General features: G+C 34.5%; 1 protein-coding gene across 3 annotated transcripts in view; it reads right to left on the bottom strand.

The window, feature by feature from the left end:
- Positions 1–20692, bottom strand: part of Orco (odorant receptor co-receptor) — a 28409-nt gene extending 7717 nt beyond the window's left edge. Inside the window, exons 1-5 of one of the 3 annotated variants that reach the window (XM_017615457.1) lie at positions 20358–20692; positions 12226–12554; positions 11539–11675; positions 11040–11417; positions 9827–10025 (exon numbers count right to left, since the gene is read on the bottom strand). In XM_017615457.1, coding sequence (XP_017470946.1) covers positions 9827–10025; positions 11040–11417; positions 11539–11675; positions 12226–12521 — 1010 coding nt within the window. In that variant the 5' untranslated portion in view covers positions 12522–12554; positions 20358–20692. Of the gene's footprint in view, positions 1–9826; positions 10026–11039; positions 11418–11538; positions 11676–12099; positions 12195–12225; positions 12555–20357 lie in introns of those variants that run through there. The other 2 variants (XM_017615458.1, XM_017615460.1) reach the window with 2 other exon arrangements.
- Positions 20693–21272: the final 580 nt, after the last annotated feature.

Here is a 21272-nt window from a genome sequence, read left to right as displayed (position 1 = left end):
GAACGGAATTGTCGAAATACATGGGTGCGAACAGCTTAAAATTCTGGCTGATAGGAAAAACGCCCGAAAACTTTACCAGATAGTAAGCGGACTTACGGCAGATTTCAAAAACCAGGGCGAGGTCCTGTAAGAAAAACTATGGCGACTTAGTGACTGATGTCCAGAACATACTTAAATTATAGAGGGAACACTTTTCCACCCTAATGAATGCTATCAGTACTAAAAGTTATGAAGAAGATGAACCCGGGCCCCCAGTCGATGACGATGGAGTCGATGTTCCACCACCTGACTCTGATGAGGAAAGAATAGCAATAGAGCGCTTGAAAAGCAATAAAGCTGCGGGAGCTTACTATTCAAGAACCGCAGTGAGGGGCTGATAAGGTGGACGCATCAACTCTTATGCAGAATATGGTCAGATGAACGCATGCCCGACGACTGCAATTTATGTATTCTCTGCCTGATCTGCAAGAAAGTGCATTAGCGCCAACTACCGCTGGATCAGCTCTCTAAGCACAGGTTACAAGGTTTTATAGAGTGTATTGTATGAAAGACTGAAGCCCGCCGTCAACGTACTTATTTGACCTTATCAGTGTGGCTTAAGACCTGGAAAATCCACCATAGACCAGGTATTCGCAATACGCCAAATCTTGGAAAAGACCCACGAGAAAAGAATCGACACACACCATATATTAGTCGATTTAAAAGCCGCTTGTGATAGAGAGACGCAGAATTGAACCACTCAAGAACAATTTACTACGAAGGCGTGCAATTACTGGAGTATGCCGATGACATCCACATCATCGCACATAGGGGTATTTGAACGATTTAGGCGGCCAAAAACCAATTTGACAAAATTTTGGAGAAAACTTAAAAAATTAGTTACTATCGATAGAGAACATTCCAAATAACATTTCCCAGTCCCCCTCACTTTTCTAACTTGCACAGCGAACGCTCACCGTTGACCGGAAACAGAATATTCTAACGCTGCTTATAAATAAATTTTCCCTCTCTAGAAAGATCGTGACGGTTTTAAGTTAATATTTTGATTACTGCATTATATTCTTAAAAAGTAGTGATGGATCCGCATACAGACCGTAATAATAAGGGTAGATTTTTTTAAATCATTTTATTAAGCAAAAGTCCAATTTAAATGTAACGAAAATAGCGGTTTTCAACGAGTATTTTTTTGTTAATTTTTGTGAATATTAAGGAATTTGTTGTATCCCCGGGAGAGATCGCGTTATTATTCGTTGTTCAATTGAAAGCTTAGAAATTTGGCTAATAAAGCGTGAAAAGACTGCCCGCAGAAAATGGCAGATAAGTGGTATTTCTTAACTTAGAAAATGTATTAAGGCAAAATCTAAAAACGCAACTAGTATACAGTAACACTACTTTATATCTATCTTAACACTAAAATTAAACTTTTTAGATTAATTTGAGGCCGCTGAACTAGAATATGAATCCATTTAATTTAACAAATAAATAGTTTTCGAGATATTAGCCAAAGTCAAGTTTTCTAGGACCTTTCGGTCCTGTTGCTAAAAATCTGCGGGAATGTAAGGCGAACCCTACTATGTTATATATTTGGGAATAAATATTTGTTTTCCTTTACATTGGTGTTATATAAGTGATGATTAAAGAAATAGTTTTGGGTATACAAGCGTTTAAATTTAGATAAATGTCTATTTAGATAAATCTACGATATTTCAGTAAATATTGTATCCAAATTGTTAAAAATTAGTATGTAAAGTAAAATTTTGGAACAAAATAGTTTTAGAAAATGGGTGTGGCCTCGCCCACTTATGATGAAATNTAAAATAGTTTTGGAAAATGGGTGTGGCCTCGCCCACTTATGATGAAATGCTCTATATCAGTATCCGCTTCACTAATCCGTACCAAACTTGGTATGAGCCTTGCTTAGGCTATATCTAACATAACTGCTAAACATTCTTGAAATCGGGCGATAACCACGCCCACTTCCCATANTTTAGAAAATGGGTGTGGCCTCGCCCACTTATGATGAAATGCTCTATATCAGTATCCGCTTCACTAATCCGTACCAAACTCGGTATGAGCCTTGCTTAGGCTATATCTAACATAACTGCTAAACATTCTTGAAATCGGGCGATAACCACGCCCACTTCCCATATAACGGTAATTTACAGAAACGCCAAAACTGCAATAAATCAATAACTACTGAAGCTAATTTACTCTAAATCGATTCTTGGAATAACCTCTTAGCTTTAATTAAAATTATTATAATATTTTGGATAATGGGCCTGGCGCCGCGCACTTTTGACCACAAATGTATATCTCGGTAACCGATTTATCAATTTGTACCAAACTCGGTGCACTTGATATGGAAAAGCAATGCGTTGAAAATAAAAAAAACTCCGATATTTCAGTAGTTTAGGACGCTAATTTACTCCAAGTTAATACTTACAAAGTTCTCTTAACAATAAATAAGACTGTTATTATTACAAAAATGTAGTTTTAGCTACGTAATAATTACCGCAATATTGCAGACTTGTTGCTTTCCTGATGACATGTTGCTGATGCTCAACTTAAACTTTTCTAAAATGTTGCAGAGATTGCGCAGTAAAAACTTTTATGTTGCTTTTGATTTACCTATGATGAGTAACTGATTGTCAAAATTTTGTTCGCCCAAATTTTCGCGTAGAACGTGATACTCTTTCATAAAAGAGTAACACTGCCGGATTAATTGCACCTCGAATACACTAATATATAATAATATTTCTTACCTATACTGTGATACATATTTGAATTATTTAATTCCTTTAATTAAAGTTGAATTTGATTTTTTAAACCCTGGAAGGTTCCTTAGAGATAAAGGCTTTTCAAACCCATTTCCATTGATACCCATATTGCAGCAATTCGTTTAACTGATTGAACAAAATTTTTTAACAGGTGGCAACTCTGTTAATGTTTTAACCTTTAGTAACTTGATTTTAAACATTTACAATTCTATAGGTCATAACACGTCCTTTCTAAATATTTCGAGTTGAAATATTCATAAAAATAATTTTGGCCGCATAAATTGGCTAAATACCCCTATGTGCATCGATAGCAAAATCCGAGAGGTCTGTTCCGCCCTTTCAAAGTTGGATAAGAAAGCAAAGCGAATGGGTTTGGTGGTAAACGAGACGACGCGTCTCCTGTCATTAAACAAGCAGTTAGTGCATTCGCGCCTTGGCACCCACGTCACTGTTGACAGTTATAATTTCAAGAAAGTAGAAACTATTACTAGAATTATAGAAACTACTAAAATATTTACGTTCCGTATTTTCTAGTTAATATTTTAATGATCCTCAAAAGGTTGCGGAGAAAATGTTGTTCACGAAGCGATATTCTGCCGAAATCCGCAATAAAATCCGCGTTTTGCTAACTTTAGTCCTGCGATTGCCACGCCCATTTCTAGGGGTTTGTCGCCTTACATAAAAATCTTGCTGTACAAATATTATTTCTGGATAGGTATTCTATCGGAATCCGCAATAAAATCCGCGTTTTGCTAACTTTAGTCCTGCGATTGCCACGCCCATTTCTAGGGGTTTGTCGCCTTACATAAAAATCTTGCTGTACAAATATTATTTCTGGATAGGTATTCTATCGGAATCCGCAATAAAATCCGCGTTTTGCTAACTTTAGTCCTGCGATTGCCACGCCCATTTCTAGGGGTTTGTCGCCTTACATAAAAATCTTGCTGTACAAATATTATTTCTGGATAGGTATTCTATCGGAATCCGCAATAAAATTTTACTTTTTGCAAAAACCCGATGGTTAACACATTACAAATTACAAAAAATTGTTGATTCTCACAAAACAAACCATCTCGCCATAAAGAAAAACATTTTAAAAATTGGTCTTGAAAAACCCGCATTTTTTTGAACCACGTTTTTTATACAGAATTAAACAAAGATTACGATGGTATAATTTTGAATCCCTAATTTACTGGTCTTCACTATGCAAATCAACTTCAAAAAGTTCAGCTATTAATAGCTAAGTTAGCTTTAGGGCAATATTGACCATCTTATATATATAAATGTTAAGCCCGTTTCTTTAGCTTTAAAACGACGTTAAGATAAAATCTCTACGAAGACCAGAACCCGAGATACAATGATTTGAAGAAGTACTTGATTAGTCAGAATCACGAAAAAATGCAAACTTAGACAGATCGTATCTCCGAAGAAATAAAATTAAAAGAAATTTCCTCGAATACGTGTTAGCTCATTTCATGTATAGAACCCATAAAAAAAGTTTGAAGCCAATCGAAAATGTGACACCAAATTTGGTGTCCGATATGAAAAAGAATGTCTCATATATACCTACAGTATCAGTCATATCTATAGCACGCCATTTCAAAGTGATATTGTGTGCCACTTATGCTTATTTATTTATTTTTAAGAATTTTCAAACTTCCTTTCCTAAGTTTCAAACTTTTTTCTTGGAAGTGTTGGAATTTTTTTGAGTACACAGTTTTTTAGCCACTGCAATTTTAGTCTGATAATGTGCAAATTTCAAGTGGCTACGAATTGCCGTTAATTTTTTAGAATTTTTTTTGTCGCATAATAATGAATAAACTCAAATTATTTGTATATTGATGAAAACCGCAACACTTTGGCGAAAAAAATTCAAAAAAATTAACGGTAATTCTTAGCCACTTGAAATTTGCACATTATCAGACTAAAATTGATTGGGCTATAAAACTGTGTATTCAGAAAAATTAAAACACTTCCGAGAAAAAAGTTTGAAATTTAGGTGAAAACTTGTTGCACTTTTTTGAAGTTTTCTACAAATTGTTGAACTTGGGTTTATATGGGGTTTGTTAGAGAAAGAACTGTATCTTAATTGAAAATTCTCAAAAATAAATAAATAAACATAAGTTGCACACAATATCACTTTGAAATGGCGTGCTATATATTTGACCGATACTGTAGGTATTATCGTATCTGCCATTGTAAATGTTTTATGTAATTTAAGCAATTTAGAATTTTGCTTCAAGCCTCGAACACTTCGTGCATCGTTGTCAAACTCTAAGGATACGTACACACGGAAAGCCGAGCGAATTTGATAGATTTTCTTCAGAAAATTTTTATGGAAAAGTACATTTTGAATTATTTAAATTTATTCTTCGCAGCGACTACAATGTTACTGCGACATAAAGCTGAAAAATCAAAAATTTAAAATTCAAAATTAAAAACTGCTTTGCTCCACAATGCTTCTGCAAAAGCTTGCTGCACTAACAATTTTAAATAAATTATAACGCGCATTGCTATGTCAAAGAAAAGCGCACATACATATATATAGCTTTTAAGTTCAAAAGCTCTTTATTTTCCTTAATTCTAACGTATGTATTTTTTTTTCTATTTCCATTTGGTTGCACGTTGCATGATTTTATTATAAGATTTTTTGCTGATCGACTACTAAAAGCTATTTTTGCTTTTGCACCAAATGTTTTAGCTGACTCAAACTGCTCTTCTCACATCAAGTCTCTGTTTTGCCCAGCGGCAATGCTGGCTTATCGAGTCAGCAAATGACTTTGTTGTTGATTGGCTTCTTTGGAGCAATTTACTTCGTCGACGACATTGAAAGCTTTTTTGCAGCAACAATCTGAAACAAAAGCACTCGACGTTATTTGGATGAGCAGTTTCAAGGCACCGGACGAATGTATGTATATCGGGATACTCTTGAACAAATTCACCTCGATTTCTTCTATTGATCTTCCTTGCCGACGTTTTCCAAGTATAATATGTTCACAATAAAGACTTCTAAACACTATTACATTTGAAACCCATATTTTAATAGTTCATATAATTCTTTTCAAACTGGTGGGAACCCCTTCAAAATATTTCAAACTAAAATCTCCCTAAATTCAAGGTCAGTTTGAATTTTTAAACAGGTGGCAACCCTCTTCACTACAAACCGTCTTCCCGCCTAGTCGGACTGTTTGAGATCCACATTTTAATATTTCATATAACTTGTATATATGTATATAGTTACAACATTCCCTCGCCGATACGAACCGTTTGATATCCATATTTAATAAATGCGATTTTGAAAGAGGTGGCAACACTCTTCAAACAAAGATAACTTGTGAATATTTGAATAAATTCGACTTTTCAAACAGGTTTAAAATATGTTTACAAACTCTCCCACGCCGCCACGAACAGTTTGACAACCACATTTTAATATTTCATATGACTTGTGTATAAATTCATTGAGTTCGACTTTTCAAACAGGATAAGAGTGGTTTTCCTAAATCTTGTATAAAGTTTAGAACTGTGAATTGTATGGTTTTGTTTAAAGAAATTTCATACTGAATTTAAGGGTGACAGTGTAAAAGATATAGCAGTGATGGACTTAACAGAGGTAATTTTAGAGGCTAATAAACCCTTAAGAAAACACCTCATCCAAGCTTTAAGTAATTTTATGAAAAAAAAAAAGTTTTGAGCTATACAATTCAAAGTTAAAGCGTTTTACGCCTTCGCACAGCTGTTGGAAGATGGTATAAAGCATTTCCTATTCATCGTACCATATTATTTAATTTATATTCTTGGTCAAGGCATATAATACAACAAAGTAAATACTATGTAAGTCAGTGGCAAAAATACATCCATGCATTTCTTTGTAATTCATTTAACCCTTAATTAGGCGCAAAGGGTTAAAGTGATCAAGTTGAAAACAAATATCTTGGAGTGCTTGGAGCGTGCTCGCGCTCTGTCTAGCTTCCTAACTCCCCGCGGGGTAAATAAGACACTGCCAGAACATCGGTGTGTGCGCATGTGTCGCTAATCTTTTTAAGTCCGGACCCCATGCGACTACTAACGCAACATTTTTTGGCGGAGGTAATTTTTTATTTTTGTTTTTTTTTTTTAGTTTGAAGTCGGAATTATGTTTTTCTTTTTTTAAGTTAACGATAATAGAGTATTTTAATATTTTTGTAAATACATACTTCGTTTTTTATTTTGAAAACCCTTTTTTCAACACTTTAATTCGAGTCACTGGGGACCCCATACGACTAATTGTGGGATCTTCTTTATGCGTCTAGTTAAGGAGCTTATATTCCTTTTTTAATTGTTTTCCTCTTGGTAATTACATTTTCTTTTAATTATTAGAATAAACTTTCTTAAAAACATAAATACTTTTTTTTATTTGATTTAATTTTTATGGACTTAATTTTTTATTTTGAATTAATTTTTTTTTATATATATATTTTTTTAATATCACGATTTTATTGTTAAAAAAATAAATTTTTTAAATTTCATTAAATTTTTAGTACTTATTACTTTAATATTTTTTACTTAATTTTCTGTTAATGTTTAGATCATATTATTTTAAAAAGGTTAATTTATAGGTTTCATTTCATTTGATATTATGTTTTCTCGATAGATATAACTTAAAGGTACGTTCACACAAAAAGCGGACCCGAGCCGAACTAAGCCGTTCCGAGCTGAGTGAAGCTTTCAAATTGCTGTAGCTATATGAAAGTGTTCATACATAAAGCTTTTTTAGAAGCGTTTTAGAGCTGAAAGCAAAGCAGTTTTTGATTTTGAATTTTCTATTTAATTTTGCAGCTTCATGATGGTGCTGCAAAAGGATATCAAAATATTCAAACAAAAACGAATTTAACAACGAATCTTTTAAATAAAATTGAGCAAATAGTGTTGCCGCGTTTCCTTGAGGGTAATCAAGGGTCCATCAGAAAACCTCCGATTCGCTTCGTTCAGTGTGAACACAGCTTCGTTTGGTTCCGTCTAGCTTCGCTACATGAAATAATATTTAAGTAAGCAATGCTAAAATTCCAATAAAAACAAATTATTGTTTCCATTTAAAAATTTGAATTTTTCAATGTCAAAAATGAAGGAGAAGTCTATCTTCTTCTTCTTCTTCTCATTCTGGCTACGCCGACGTGTCTATGTTATATTACAGCATGTACCTTGCTAGTAGACCACTTGAGATCGAAGGTAACATGAGTTTCGCCTACCTGCCGGCCCTTAATGACTGTCTGTTATTGCTAAGTGAGCTTTTCTTCCAACTGCCGATAGTCGCTTCTACTGCTGGAAATGAGAGCACTACTAACTTCGACTTTGACAGTTTTTCAGAGCCACCAGGTTAGACTCTGCAATATATGTAATACAGATTATGTATACGTAAGCCCAGGGCTATAAAAACAGCGGCAAGTCTCCGGTAACACGATGCTGTTGTACTTCTGTACAAGGAAAATTTACGCATAGACATTGTGTGTTCTTTTCCTTTCAAAATAATTTAATTTATACGTTAGAAATGAAAAACCAACCAGCAGAGTAATTTAAAATATTCCAACAACCATTCAATACCCTTCTACTCCTGCCTTCTCAACCACTCCATAAGCACTCAAATTTTATCTCCTTCATAGCCATTAAAATAGCTGATTCATTCAAAATAACTTTAACCATTTAAACTGACCGAATTTCCCAGTCTAAGCTTATCGACAAACATGCGCAGATAAGACGCAAGCGAGAAGAAAATCCACAAGACTAGACGAAGTTTGTCGGAGCGCGGCGGATGTGCCACAATTGAAGAGCCAAGGAAACGGAAATGAATAAACAACACAAACTGCAAACAAAGTTGTTGTTCTGTACGTTGTTTGCTGTTTTGGTGGCCGCCTGCCGTTTGCTGCCTGCTTGCTAAGCAGTTTTAGTAGCTGCTGGCAATCAAGCCACGAAACCAACGCGCAACGTATTCAACTTGTCCGGGCCGATAGTTCAATGCAACACTTTCAATATTGACTGCAAGTATCTGAAGGCGAACACACACACACACATACAGACAGATTGCTGGTATTTGCAGTGATTGCAACGACAACAACAAAAACAGCAAAAACGATGAAGACAACGCTTAGCTTGCGATAAAGGTCAGCAAGGTTTGTATTGGAAAGCTATTCTTGGCCAACTGCTTGGCTACATAGCCGCAATGGCTGTGTTGTTCCACCACCATTTCTGATGAGGGCAATGGGTTCGAATTGAAAATTTAAATTTCCTCAACAATCAGCAGCTTCCGCTTAGGCACTCGAGCGAACAAAAAGGGGTGAAGAGTGCAAATTTGTGCGGTAAAGGAATATGGCGGCACACGAATTGGGAACAAAATAAAGAAATGGAAGGTCTTTTGAATAACAAAATAATTATGTAAGTGCAAACATATTTAAACGATAGTGAATAATAGTTGGCATCTAAATTAAGTGCCACGAAAATACTTTAGAAGAAGTTTACTGATTTTTGGTGAGTATTATTTTACCGGCATTAGGATGCTGCGTTAGGATGGCAAGAACTGAGATCTGGTTGATAAGTACTAGAGGGGTTCTTGAGGATAGTGAACTTTGGAACAAAAGAAATCGATATATCATACTCTAAGATCCGAAGTTATAACATTCAAATATAAAAAAAATATTTTTTTTTCGAAATTGCCTTGACAAACTATTTTAGACTCAGGGTGGTTCAGATTATATAGATTTTTTTTGAATATATAGTTTTATAGCCCATTCAATTTCAACACAACAAAAGCAAGTTTTAAGTTGATTTTTGACAAGTCGCCCGATTAAAAAGTTTTTATTCTCCATGTTTTGAAGTTCGCTGAATTTTCAGAAAGTCTGCAACATTTATATGGTTTTTGTTATATATATTTTAAATAAAAGTTAACGAAAAAGAATTAAAATGGAAGGCATTTTTAACATGTGAAAAAACTAATCAACTGAATAACTGTATGTATGTATGTCCATCTACATATATACATACATACATATGTATGTAAAAGAGTGCATTCAATGACTTACCGTACAACGTGCTTATGCCGCTCGACCCAATACTTAATGGCACTGCGCACCATCATTTCCTGTTTCCTGGTTAAACCATTCGGATTTGTGCCATTCACGCCATTAAAAGTTTGTAACGTCGATGGCGCACGAAATTGTGCACCCCAATCAGCTTTGGAGCTATAAACGCCGCTGATATCCAGATCAGTGGGTTCTTTCTCTGAAAAGTAATTACATATTTAAAACATGGAATTAAGAAGAGGTGTTTAGATATTATTATGATTGAAAACGAGTGCCCAAGGTCGAGATAAAATCGCGTTGTTATATTTTGTAGACTTAAAGTGAGATTCTACTCTGCTTTAAATGTCGCTAATTTATATTTACGATTGCTGCTCATGCTTAAAAATTAGAACGCCAAGACTATTGTAGATTCATTCGTTTTGGCAAGAAGAACATTTTTACCGTTTAATTTTAACATTCTGAAGTACCTTAAATCATTAAAATAAATAGAAGAGTAAAATTTCAAAAATTACAAAACAGCTACGACAGGTATTATGTATCCAGCCATTTTTTTATTTCGGTGGCACACTCTTCAAACTTCACAGACATCTTGTATTTGACGCCAACATCCACTGCCTTTAATATGAACATTCTACTTAAAAACTTCTCAAAGTTATTAAAAAACAATTAAGGCTAAAATTGTTGAAATACTTGATATATTTTTTATTGTACTTGTTTCTGGAACTCCATTGATTGAAATATCTTCGCTACCATGTCAAACTATCGAATGTGCAAAAAAGCTGTTTCAATTAAGATACTTTGCGCAAGCGTTTAGAATGATACATAATTTGGCAAATCATCATTCGAGTTTTCTTAGAAGCAGAGGCTTTAACAATGTTTCGAATCCCACACCTTTTCCTAATTACAACAAATTTTTACAACAGATTTTGCGATCTCCTGAAAAGTTTCAATTTTCACATTTGATAGTTTGACAAGGTAGCGACGTTATATTCAAGAAGAATGCTTTACTGGTTTTTTTGTGGCAAGAGAAGGAAGTGGCACTGAATCATATGCGAAGACTTAGCGAAAATATTGCTTAAAAGATGTACATATACATATATAGCTTCTACTTGAGAGTTAAGGAAACAAAGCAATACTTCTACGTTAACCGGCAAACCGCAAAGCGCCAAATATAATTCTCTCATTTTTAATTTCGTCTTCAAAATTCACTCACCTTCATTGTTGATTAGCTCCGACTTAGAGTTGGCCGATAAAGAACGAAAGAGTGCCGCTGAATTGGGTCGATAGGTGTCCAAGGAAGCTGACAACTCCATCAAGGGCTTCATGATCCCTTTTAAATGTTGCAGTTGCTCGCATGCGAAAATCAACCACGAACAGAAGAGCACATCGCACAAGTTCGAGTGCACCATGGAGAAGAGCAGATAGTAGAATTGATAAGCGAAACTGATTATGTAAAACATGCCCGACATGGCATTCCAAGGGTAAAAAGATTTAATCGGCAAGCGTGGAATTTCAACGGTGATGGACGAATTTGTCTCCTTGTCGAAGGCGAATTTAACGCTCTCGCCGAAGAATGTAATGGTGGTCCAAGCTGAAGTGTGGGGAGTAGGGGGCGAAAGAATTCAAAAGTTAATATGAACAGATATAAATTTTCTTTCTATTTGTATGTTTGTATGTACTAGTATGCGAGTGCATAAAAAGCGCGCACTCACCCACTGCCGAGGCGACGGTGGTTAGCATAACCAACGTGAATAATTTTCGCATCTTGGCGAGGGCGATTGCATGGTAGCGAGCATCTGACTCGGCAAACAATGGATGCGAATTTACTTGATTCCAGATATTCAATGTTCTGCAATTAAAATGAAATGAATTTTATAGTGCGTCATTAAGCTAGACACACACACACACACAGATAAACAAACAGGGTGCGAGCGATCGCAAGGAGCGTAGCGCTGTTGAAATGCTTGATTGTGCGGCNTTGAAATGAATTTTATAGTGCGTCATTAAGCTAGGCACACACACACACAGATAAACAAACAGGGGGCGAGCGATCGCAAGGAGCGTAGCGCTGTTGAAATGCTTGATTGTGCGGCTAATTAAACGAATTCATGCGCCGCCATCGGAAGTTCCACTATTCAGCAGCTTTGGCACTACTACGCTCCATTTAACTTAAACTAAGCCCACGCCGTAGCGTTGCTTCGACGCAATTTCTTTGAATTGAATTTTACCCGCTCGCCGCTAAAAGCTGCACGCTTGCATTATTTCTCACTCACAAACATTTCCGCAACTCAATGAAATGTTAATCCGCGCGGCTGTAGCCCTTCGTCTTTCTCATTTCAGTGATTTCATTACATTCTCACAACTTTGGTTTTTTGTGTGCTATTTTTTGCTCTACTCACCTGTAGAAGTGCTTCTGACTGACGGCCAGGTATACGAATTTGGTTATGCAGTGAGTAAAGAATAGCACCGTTATCGTGTTGCCTGACAACTCATTCACTTCATCCGTATTCAATGCCATATTCACCAGAATCAGCAGAAATTGCACCACAACCAAGACCAAGTGCATGGATGAGTAAATCTTTTTGAAGAGCCCAGAACCGCCAGTGAAATTATGCATGAACAAACCGGAGTACTTCATCAGCCGAATATTGGGCATTAAGTCGGCCACAAGGCCGACATATTTGCTGGGCTGCATGTTGTCTTAGTGTGAGGTGCTGTTGTCGTAGGACTGAAATGAAGAGTGGAATTAATTTACTTTATTGAAATTCGTACTAATTTGCTGTGGTTATTGACAAGTTTTTTTGGAGCAACGTTTATGAGCTTAGTTTGAGTTCGGCGAAAATTTATGGAACATTAACTATATAATTAATAACAAAAAATTGTTGTTTTTTTAGCAAATAAGTATCATTAGACTTTAACAATATCAAAATCATGGGCAACCCCTTCCTTTGTTGCACATACAAAAATGGGCATCGAAGATAATTTTAAATTAAAAAAACAATCGGGGTTGCAAAAACATTTTTTTTTAAGTAGCATAAGTTTGATAAGATTTTTTCTTTGACCAGCTATAACTTAGCGACTTTATTGAATTTATTTGAAAAAGTTTCAATAAAAGTTGTAATTTAAAATTTTTAAAAACTTGGCTGCGACCCATAACTTGTAATTTATTAAATTTTTAATTTAGGAAGTTTCCGGGATATCTTTTTTGAACGTAAAACAAAATAAGGGGTGTCCGAGATGTTGATATCTTAAGGACCACCCTACTGTGCAATGACATTTTTCTGGTGTTAAATTTTCGTAAATGTTTGTACGCAAGGTCTATTAAGCAAGGTGTGATTGACAACTCAGGTAGGCTCTCTTTTAAGGTACTATTATGCCAAAAAACATAAACAAGCGGTTCAAATCAAGGCATAACAAGGTAGAAGTGATTTCCATGATAAAAACATAGCAAGGTAGAACCGTTCTCTCAATTTGTCGGCCATGATTTTTTTTGAAGTTTGCCAACATTTTAAAATCATATAAAAGTGAAAATAAAAAATTGAAATTGTTCGAAATTGTTGTTGCTTGAGATTGAAAATGAAAATATGTGTGTGAGTTTGTGAGTAAATTTAAAAATTAAATTGTTTGGAAACGTCAAGAATTTTAAAATTGATTCTCAGCGGTTCTACCTTACTATATTTTTATCATGGTGATTTCGACATTTCTCTATTTTGAACTGCGACTGAAATGTCAACTCTTATCCCTATAGTATTCAATATTTCTTGTTTTTATATAAATTTTCTATTGTGAGCTGTGCGACTGATTTTAAATACATAATAAAATGAAAAGGAATTGCGAGCGGTGCGATGTGTTAGTCAAGAGCCTGGAAAACAAACTTGTGCGTTATTTTAAACATTCGAATTGTCAAGTGAAGCGGAAACGGTGTGCAAATTGCTGCGATGTTTCATTAGGAGACTCTTCACGTGTGGTCGTGACTTTATTTGTTGCCCATCGCAGCCGAGTATTTTTAAGTGGACGCGTTTGGTCCCAGGTGCAGGATTTATCATACCGAATATGAAAAGAAAATCTCCCTTTCATATACATACATGGATAGGCCAAATTTCAAATGGTGGTCTGATAAAACCTAAACCAGTATTCCTTGTTGACATAAAGAAACTGAAAGTAATTTTTAATAAATTTAATGGAAAGGAAATTTCGAATAGCAAAATTTAATAGCTAAATTATTGAAATTAAATTCTGATGTGAATTTAGAAGAATCAAATTTTTTAATGACTAATATCCTTTAGAATTAAGTATTTCAATAAAAAAAATAAATGCTGAAAAACATTGGGATAGTAAAAGCAAGAAAATTGTCAAAACGGTTTTATAAATGAGTGTGTTTCATTTAGTGTGTAATTTTGTGTAAGTGGGCATTCCCATATTTACATTAAACCGAAAATTCAATAAATAAAATGAAGCTGATTCTAATGAGATTTTAAATATTTTCATATTTACAAAAACTTTCATTTCAAAGATGTTGAGTTTGATCAAATGTGGTAAATGCACAACAAAGGTTTAATTGCTTTGTTTACATTTTTTGACATTACAGTCAGGTATGAGAGAGCTCACTTCTACCTTGTTGAATATGCCTTGGTTCAAATTCATAAATTTCAATTTCACTTTATACGATGGTTCTTCTGAGAGCAATGTCAAATTCAATCACACTGTATTGAATACATTTTGTCTATACCTAAAACAAAATAAAGGGGTGCTCCAAACAAAATTTATATGTTGATAATTTTCAGGCTATCATATTGCATACTGACCATAAGCTGATGCCAAGCGTTGAAAGGGTTGGTGGTATCTTTCCTAAATTGAAAGTTTCACCTGGCTTCGGTTTACTTCCTATACAAAAAATCTATTTTTTAACGTATGCGGAGTGATTTTCGAACAGATGCAGAAAGAGTTATACAAAGTAAATATGGAATGCAGCAAATTTAGTTTTTACTTACATATATACTATGTTACCAGCCAAACACGATCTTGGGACAAACTAGTTTTTCCTAAGCTAAACTGGATCAGGCAATTAACCTCCACATCTGCGTATTTTATTTCCATATCAAATTTGGAAAACAAACGGTGTGGTTATTGAAGTCGATGATATCGACATCACCGGCAATTGTAAGCTTATATAGAAGAGCTGTACATGAGAGTCAGATTAACGGAATCAAACAATAGAGAGTTCTTAAAAACCTCGTTTAGTATCGTAATGCTCGGAGAGGGTCTTCCGAACTCAATTCAACGTCACTTTACACAGCCGAACTAAGTTGTTTCGCGCAGATACCAAATTCATACATCGCGGCCTATATACAATTTCTATTCATGCTATCGAAAGCAGCTTCAAAATCTACTAAGACATAGTGAGTGCCAATCCTATTCATGTGAGCGCTTGTCAAGATTTGGCGTATGATGTATACTTGGTCTATGGTAGATTTAACCGATTTAAGGGCGGCGGGAGGTTTATACTTCTAAATATATATCATCAGTCGTTCTTTTGGATTCGATGAAATCCAACTACCTCTTCGGCGGCGGAACGATACCTTCCTTTATAAAGTTGTAGACATTTTAGTAGAAGTATATCCGAAAATTGGCGGCCGCTATGGTGTAGTGATTAGCAGTGCGCGCTACCACTCCCCAGGACCTGGATTTAAGCCTGGCTCAACCCAACATCAAAAAACAACAAACAAAAAGAAGTTGTTTTTCTAATAGCGGTGGCCCTTCGGCAGGCAATGGAAAAACTCCGCGTGCCATAAAAAAATATTCTCATAAAAATACAATCGACGTACGGAGCCGGCGCAAAACTGTAGGTCCCTCCAGGACAACATCAAGGCGCACACCACAAATCGGAGGAGAAGCTCGCCAAACGCTAACATACATATGCGTAAGCGCCAATCTATTAAACAGGCCAAAGAAAACGGAAAACATTTTGGTGCGCCAAATGTTAAAGCTTTTCTTTTTTGTGCTGGCTACGAATCCGTAAGTATAAAGTTTCCAGTAGCTCCAGATTTTGAGAAAAACGATGTCAAATTGTCAAACAAATCGGGTTTTTTGCAATATTTTAGGAGCTCTGGCAAAGAAACAAAAGGTATACAACTCTCGGCTACTATCCCTTAGAATACCATTCCTGCATCCGGACTTGATGGTCACTTATATTCATATATTGTAAAAACTGAAACTTGGCATTTTTTTTTCAATAACCCTGCAAACCAAAGTTCCCGAAATCTTAAGGAAATCGTTAGGAGTATCTCATTTCTGTAACGATTTTTTTCCGAATTTTCAAAGAAAATTATATGAAGTGGTTAACACGAACTCGTAAAGAAATTTCTGTATGAAAAAAAAAAGAAAATTCTGGAAAAATTCTGAAAGCAGCATTATTTTCGTTCCTTCACAAATTTTCTTCCGAAATTTCGTAAAAGAAAAGTGTGCGTAATTTATTTCATTTTATCAAATTCGGCAAAAAATCGAATTAAATCTTAACGAATTCTTTAAAAATTCTTTACAATGCAGAATACTCTGAAAAAATGGTTTGCAGGGAAATAGCACAATTTTTCAATACTTTTTTATTGTTCAAGTATAAGTGATCATCAGGTCAAGGTATTGTCAGAGGCAGTAGTCGAAAGTTCCTGCTTTAATTTAAGCCCATCCTTTTACAAATTGACCACGTTTTTTTTTAATCTTAAGCTGATAGGAACTTTATACTTAGTTAAGCTGTACGATCCACAAGTAGTTTTATATCCCAATCTTAATTTTGAGTTAGCTCACTTTAGAGCTAGGTGTACGGTTTGTAAGTTACTACAATGGCGTATGAGTGACAGCAATGCATAGTGTCAGTATCAACATTTAGGCCGGTGAAAACACACATTTAAGCCGGTCTTTATTTTTGTTTATTAATTTGAATGCTGCGCTTCTAAGAAAAAAAATAATATCGCTTATTGAAGTATTTAATTTTATGAGTAGTAAAGTTGTATTCAGCGCGGTAGAGATATGGAATTTCGATTTTGAATGCTTTTAGGACTCGCAAAGACGAACGTTTTTATGTTCCCACCCCCCCACCTCACATTCAGCCCTAACGCGAATTTCATGCGTACAAATATTCCCTATTTGGTTTTGGTTTGCATGTTAAATTATGGGAACAATTTATTTATTACTGCATAAAATTGGCGATAGGGCTAATTACTGCGTTTTCTTACACACTCACTTGACTAGAGTAGAGTCAAAATTTCCGAAACTAATTTTAATGGCAACCTATTGAGTATTGTATACGTCTTAAGCCTAGGATGAGCGATTACGTGCGAGGCAGTATATATTATTATAAGGGTAGTTTCTAAGAGGGATGGCTAAAAAAATATTAATTTTTATGTGACACTGGTCAACTTTTAACTGTATATTAATATAAATAATAATGGACTAATATATGTTCATGTGTGTTTTGCTGAATTAACGATTCTTCAGCTATTTTGTGCCCCTTTTTGTCGTATTGGGTATTGGCCAATCCTTCCATTCGTTCCGGATGACTTTGCATCACAGCAACGTCAGCTTTGTAAGTGTAAAAGTCTCGTCGGGGAATTGAAAATAATTCGAAGGGACCGCCCAACATTTGACAAAGTCCTCCTTTTCTCCATTATTCTATATTCTTACATCCAAAGCGAATTTTCAAATGGTACAAGGAACAGAAGCCAAAGACCAAAAAAAAACACAGTAAAAATGCACGACAAACGATGTTTACTCGATCAATGACAAGCGAAAACTGAACCTGTAATTAAAAGCTCTTAAGAAGAGACCTTTCGAGTTTCATATGGAGAAAGATATCAAGCCCTAACCGCCAAAATAACGTAAGCGACATTTTTTTCAAAATTTTTTTTTTGATATAGAAACATTCCTAGAGCATCTAGATGCATTTCTGCATCCAAAGGAAAATTTTGAAAAAAATTAACTTACTTTATTTTGGCGGTTAGGGCTCGATATACACACCAGCGATTTGCATTAACACATAAGCGCGAATTCAGTTACCAAGCCTTACCTTTACTTAAACTAGCCACGCATTTAGATACACTTACACCACCACTGATACACCAATAGATCAAGGTTTGTTTTACAAAACTAATGCAAATAACACACTTTTTGATCTCCAGATGCCACTATCCAATTCCTTTGTAGAATTGCTCGGTGTTTCCGAAAACCGAGTTAGTTTTTATATATTTATTTATGGATTCATTTTCGGAATATTTACAATTTACCGTTATTTAGCTTAAAAAAAGAGTGGTTCCTCTTAGTCGCGTATATCTGCCGAACCAATTGAACAATCGTAATACGGCAAATGAAAGCAAATTACATTCTCCATAAACCACATATACATCACTTTTCGATAGGCCTGATATTGCCGTATTTCGTATTACGATTATTCAGTTAATTTGTAAGAGATACGTGATAAAGTGAAACCACTATTTTTATACTTTCATGAGCATGAAATGGTATTATAACTTTGGTCCGATGTTTGTAAGTACCAGAACAAAAAGAGATAGACCCATTAAAATGTATACTTATATGATCAGAACGTCGAGCTGAGTTGATTTAGCCATGTCCGTCTGTCCGTCTGTCCGTCTGTCTGTCTGTTTGTATGCAATCTAGTCTCTCAGTTTTCGAGATATCCGGATCAAATTTGGTAGGTGGGTGTATTTTTATAATGTATTAATCATTTGTCGGAACCGGAAGAATCGGACCACTATAACATATAGCTCCCATACAACTGATTGTTCAGATATGAGATTTTTCATTATAACTTCTCCATTTATGCAGCTACGAACATGAAATTTTGCAATACTTGCACCCATTATCAACAGAATACTTATAGTGAAAATTACAAAGATCGGATCACTATAACCTATAGCTCCCATACAACTGATTGTTCAGATATGAGATTTTTCGTTATAATTCATCCATTTATGTAGCTAGGACCATGAAATTTCGCGCTGTTTTCACTCATTATCAACAGAAGACTTACAGTGAAAATAACAAAGATCGGGTCACTATAACCTGCAGCCCCCATACAACTGATTGTTCAGATATGAGGTCTTTTATCATAACTCCTCCATTTATGCAGCTAGGAACATGAAATTTCGCACCATTTTCACTCATTATTAACAGAATACTTACAGTGAAAATAACAAGGATCGGATGACTACAACATATATCTTCCATACCTCTGATTGTTTAGATGCGATTTTTTATATAAATATGTAACTCTTCTATCGATGTATGCAGATGTATTCAAAAGCAGTAATCTGTCAAAGTAAAATTTGCAGATGTTCATGAAAGGTATGAAGCCTTCGGCATAGCCGATGACAGCGCTGCTCTTACTTGTTTAAGCTAAATAAGGGTAAATCGCAGATATCTCGAAAACGTATTAATGGAAAAAAAATTATCTCGATTTTCGGAATCCGCGGGCAATTCTGCTGTGAACCAGTGTAATCTTTAGCTTTGTATTAGAAGTGTCTCAATTTATTTACCACAATTCATTAGATTAAATTTGGACAAGTATTTAGTACATTTTTTTTATATTTAGCTCATCATGCCAACGAATGGATTAATAAGGTAAATGCGTTTATTTAAAAAAATTTAAGTATTCATCTGCATTTTCAAAACATACGAATAAGTAAAAACACTGACGAAACTATTGGCTAAATCTAGTAAAACTGCGTTTTTGATTTTCCTCTCTAACTTAAGGATTTTTTTCAAATTTTATAGATTTGGTCAATTCAAAAAAAAATTTTTTTTTAAATCATTGCAATGTGGAATAACGGTATGTATACCAAATGGAAGAGAAAACTGTGTAGAAATAAAAAAAGATAGTTTTTTTCGTTCACATAAACAAACAGGTATTAGAAATGCCCTTTTAGTTAATTTTAATTTTTAAGCTAATACAGTTAGATATATTCCAGGATGTGGTCGTGTGTATGTCAGTCCTTAACATATAATATTTTAAAAAAATTTCCAAGGATATTCAGTATTAAAATGACATTTGAAAAACATATTCGTCGTTGTGAAACATAAACGTTTGTCTTTTTAATTCTAAAGTATTTTCTGTTGTATTTGATATCCATGTTATTACTCTACATTGAACTGAGTTTTTTAAATATTTTTTCTTTTTTTAATTAACCATACCATTTAAATTTCAAAGTCCTTCCTGATGACAGAGTCTAATGCTGAAAACGCAGTTCTACAATTTTTGGTCGCTAGTTTCACGAATATATTGATTTTTTTTTTAACTGTCGCACGGTATTAAATTTGAAAAATAACTAACCATTTAGAAGATTTTTGAGCGCACTGGATGCTTTCTGTTCTGATTTTTAATACTTCGCTAATTTCAGTAATGAAAAATATTTGAACGTTCTTTGAAATTTTATTACTTTTTTTTTTTATATTACTGACACAACTTAAGCTAAAATTTGCGGCACTAAATACTCACTAAAGTCACATTTAAAAAAATATATACCTTTTCCTTTGGCTTTTATAACAAATTATTAAAAAAAATTTTGAAGTTTTCAGCTTTATGCAATAGTTAGTAAATACAGTAAGCCTCTCTTTCCGAGTAGAATGCCATTTTTTTGTGTTTTTAGTTAGAATTTAATTTTATTTCAGTTTATTCTCTGTGAATGAAAATACACCTAATATCTTTCACTTTTCAGTTATTGTTAAGTCATTATTATTTTTTTTGTATGTACACCAAAATTACTTTTCCAAAATTTACTTAATTTGCACTAATTCGAGTAAGAGCAGTTATTACCAGCTGCCAATGCGTCTGCCACAACAATGCCACACCGATTTGATTGACATAGAATTTTCTACGAAACCTTAAAATTTCTTTAAAACGCTAAATCAATCAAACAGCAGCAGCAGACTTTCTCACGCACGCGGCCATTCATAAAACCGACGACGTGTCCTTAAGATTTTATTTAATAAATAAAAAAAAGTGTAGAACAAATTAGTTCTCACGTTCGTAATAGATGCGCAACGCATACTTACACACTCAATATATGCGTGCATGTGTGCGAAGATACATACATTCATATACCCTGCAAACCAAAGTTCCCAAAATCTTAACGAAATCTTTAGGAGAATCTCATATCTTTACCGATTTTTTTACGAATCTTCAAAGAAAATTATATGAAGTGGTTGACACGAACTCGTAAAGAAATTTCTGTACGAAAAGAAAATTCTGAAAAAAATCTGCAAGAAATTCTTCACATAGCAGAATTATTTTCATTGTTTTACCGATTTTCTTCCGATATTTCGTAAAAGAGTCGAATTGTGCACAGTTTATTTCATTTTAGAAAATTCGGCAAAAACTCGGATGAGATCTTTAAAAATTCTTTAAAATTTCTCTACAACTCAGAATACTCTGAAAAAA

Source organism: Rhagoletis zephyria, unplaced genomic scaffold (assembly GCF_001687245.7).
Source record: "Rhagoletis zephyria isolate East Lansing unplaced genomic scaffold, Rhagoletis_zephyria_1.1 Rzeph_scaffold_01023, whole genome shotgun sequence".
NCBI classification, from domain to species: Eukaryota; Metazoa; Arthropoda; class Insecta; order Diptera; family Tephritidae; genus Rhagoletis; species Rhagoletis zephyria.
This window is presented reverse-complemented; position numbering and strand designations above follow the sequence as displayed.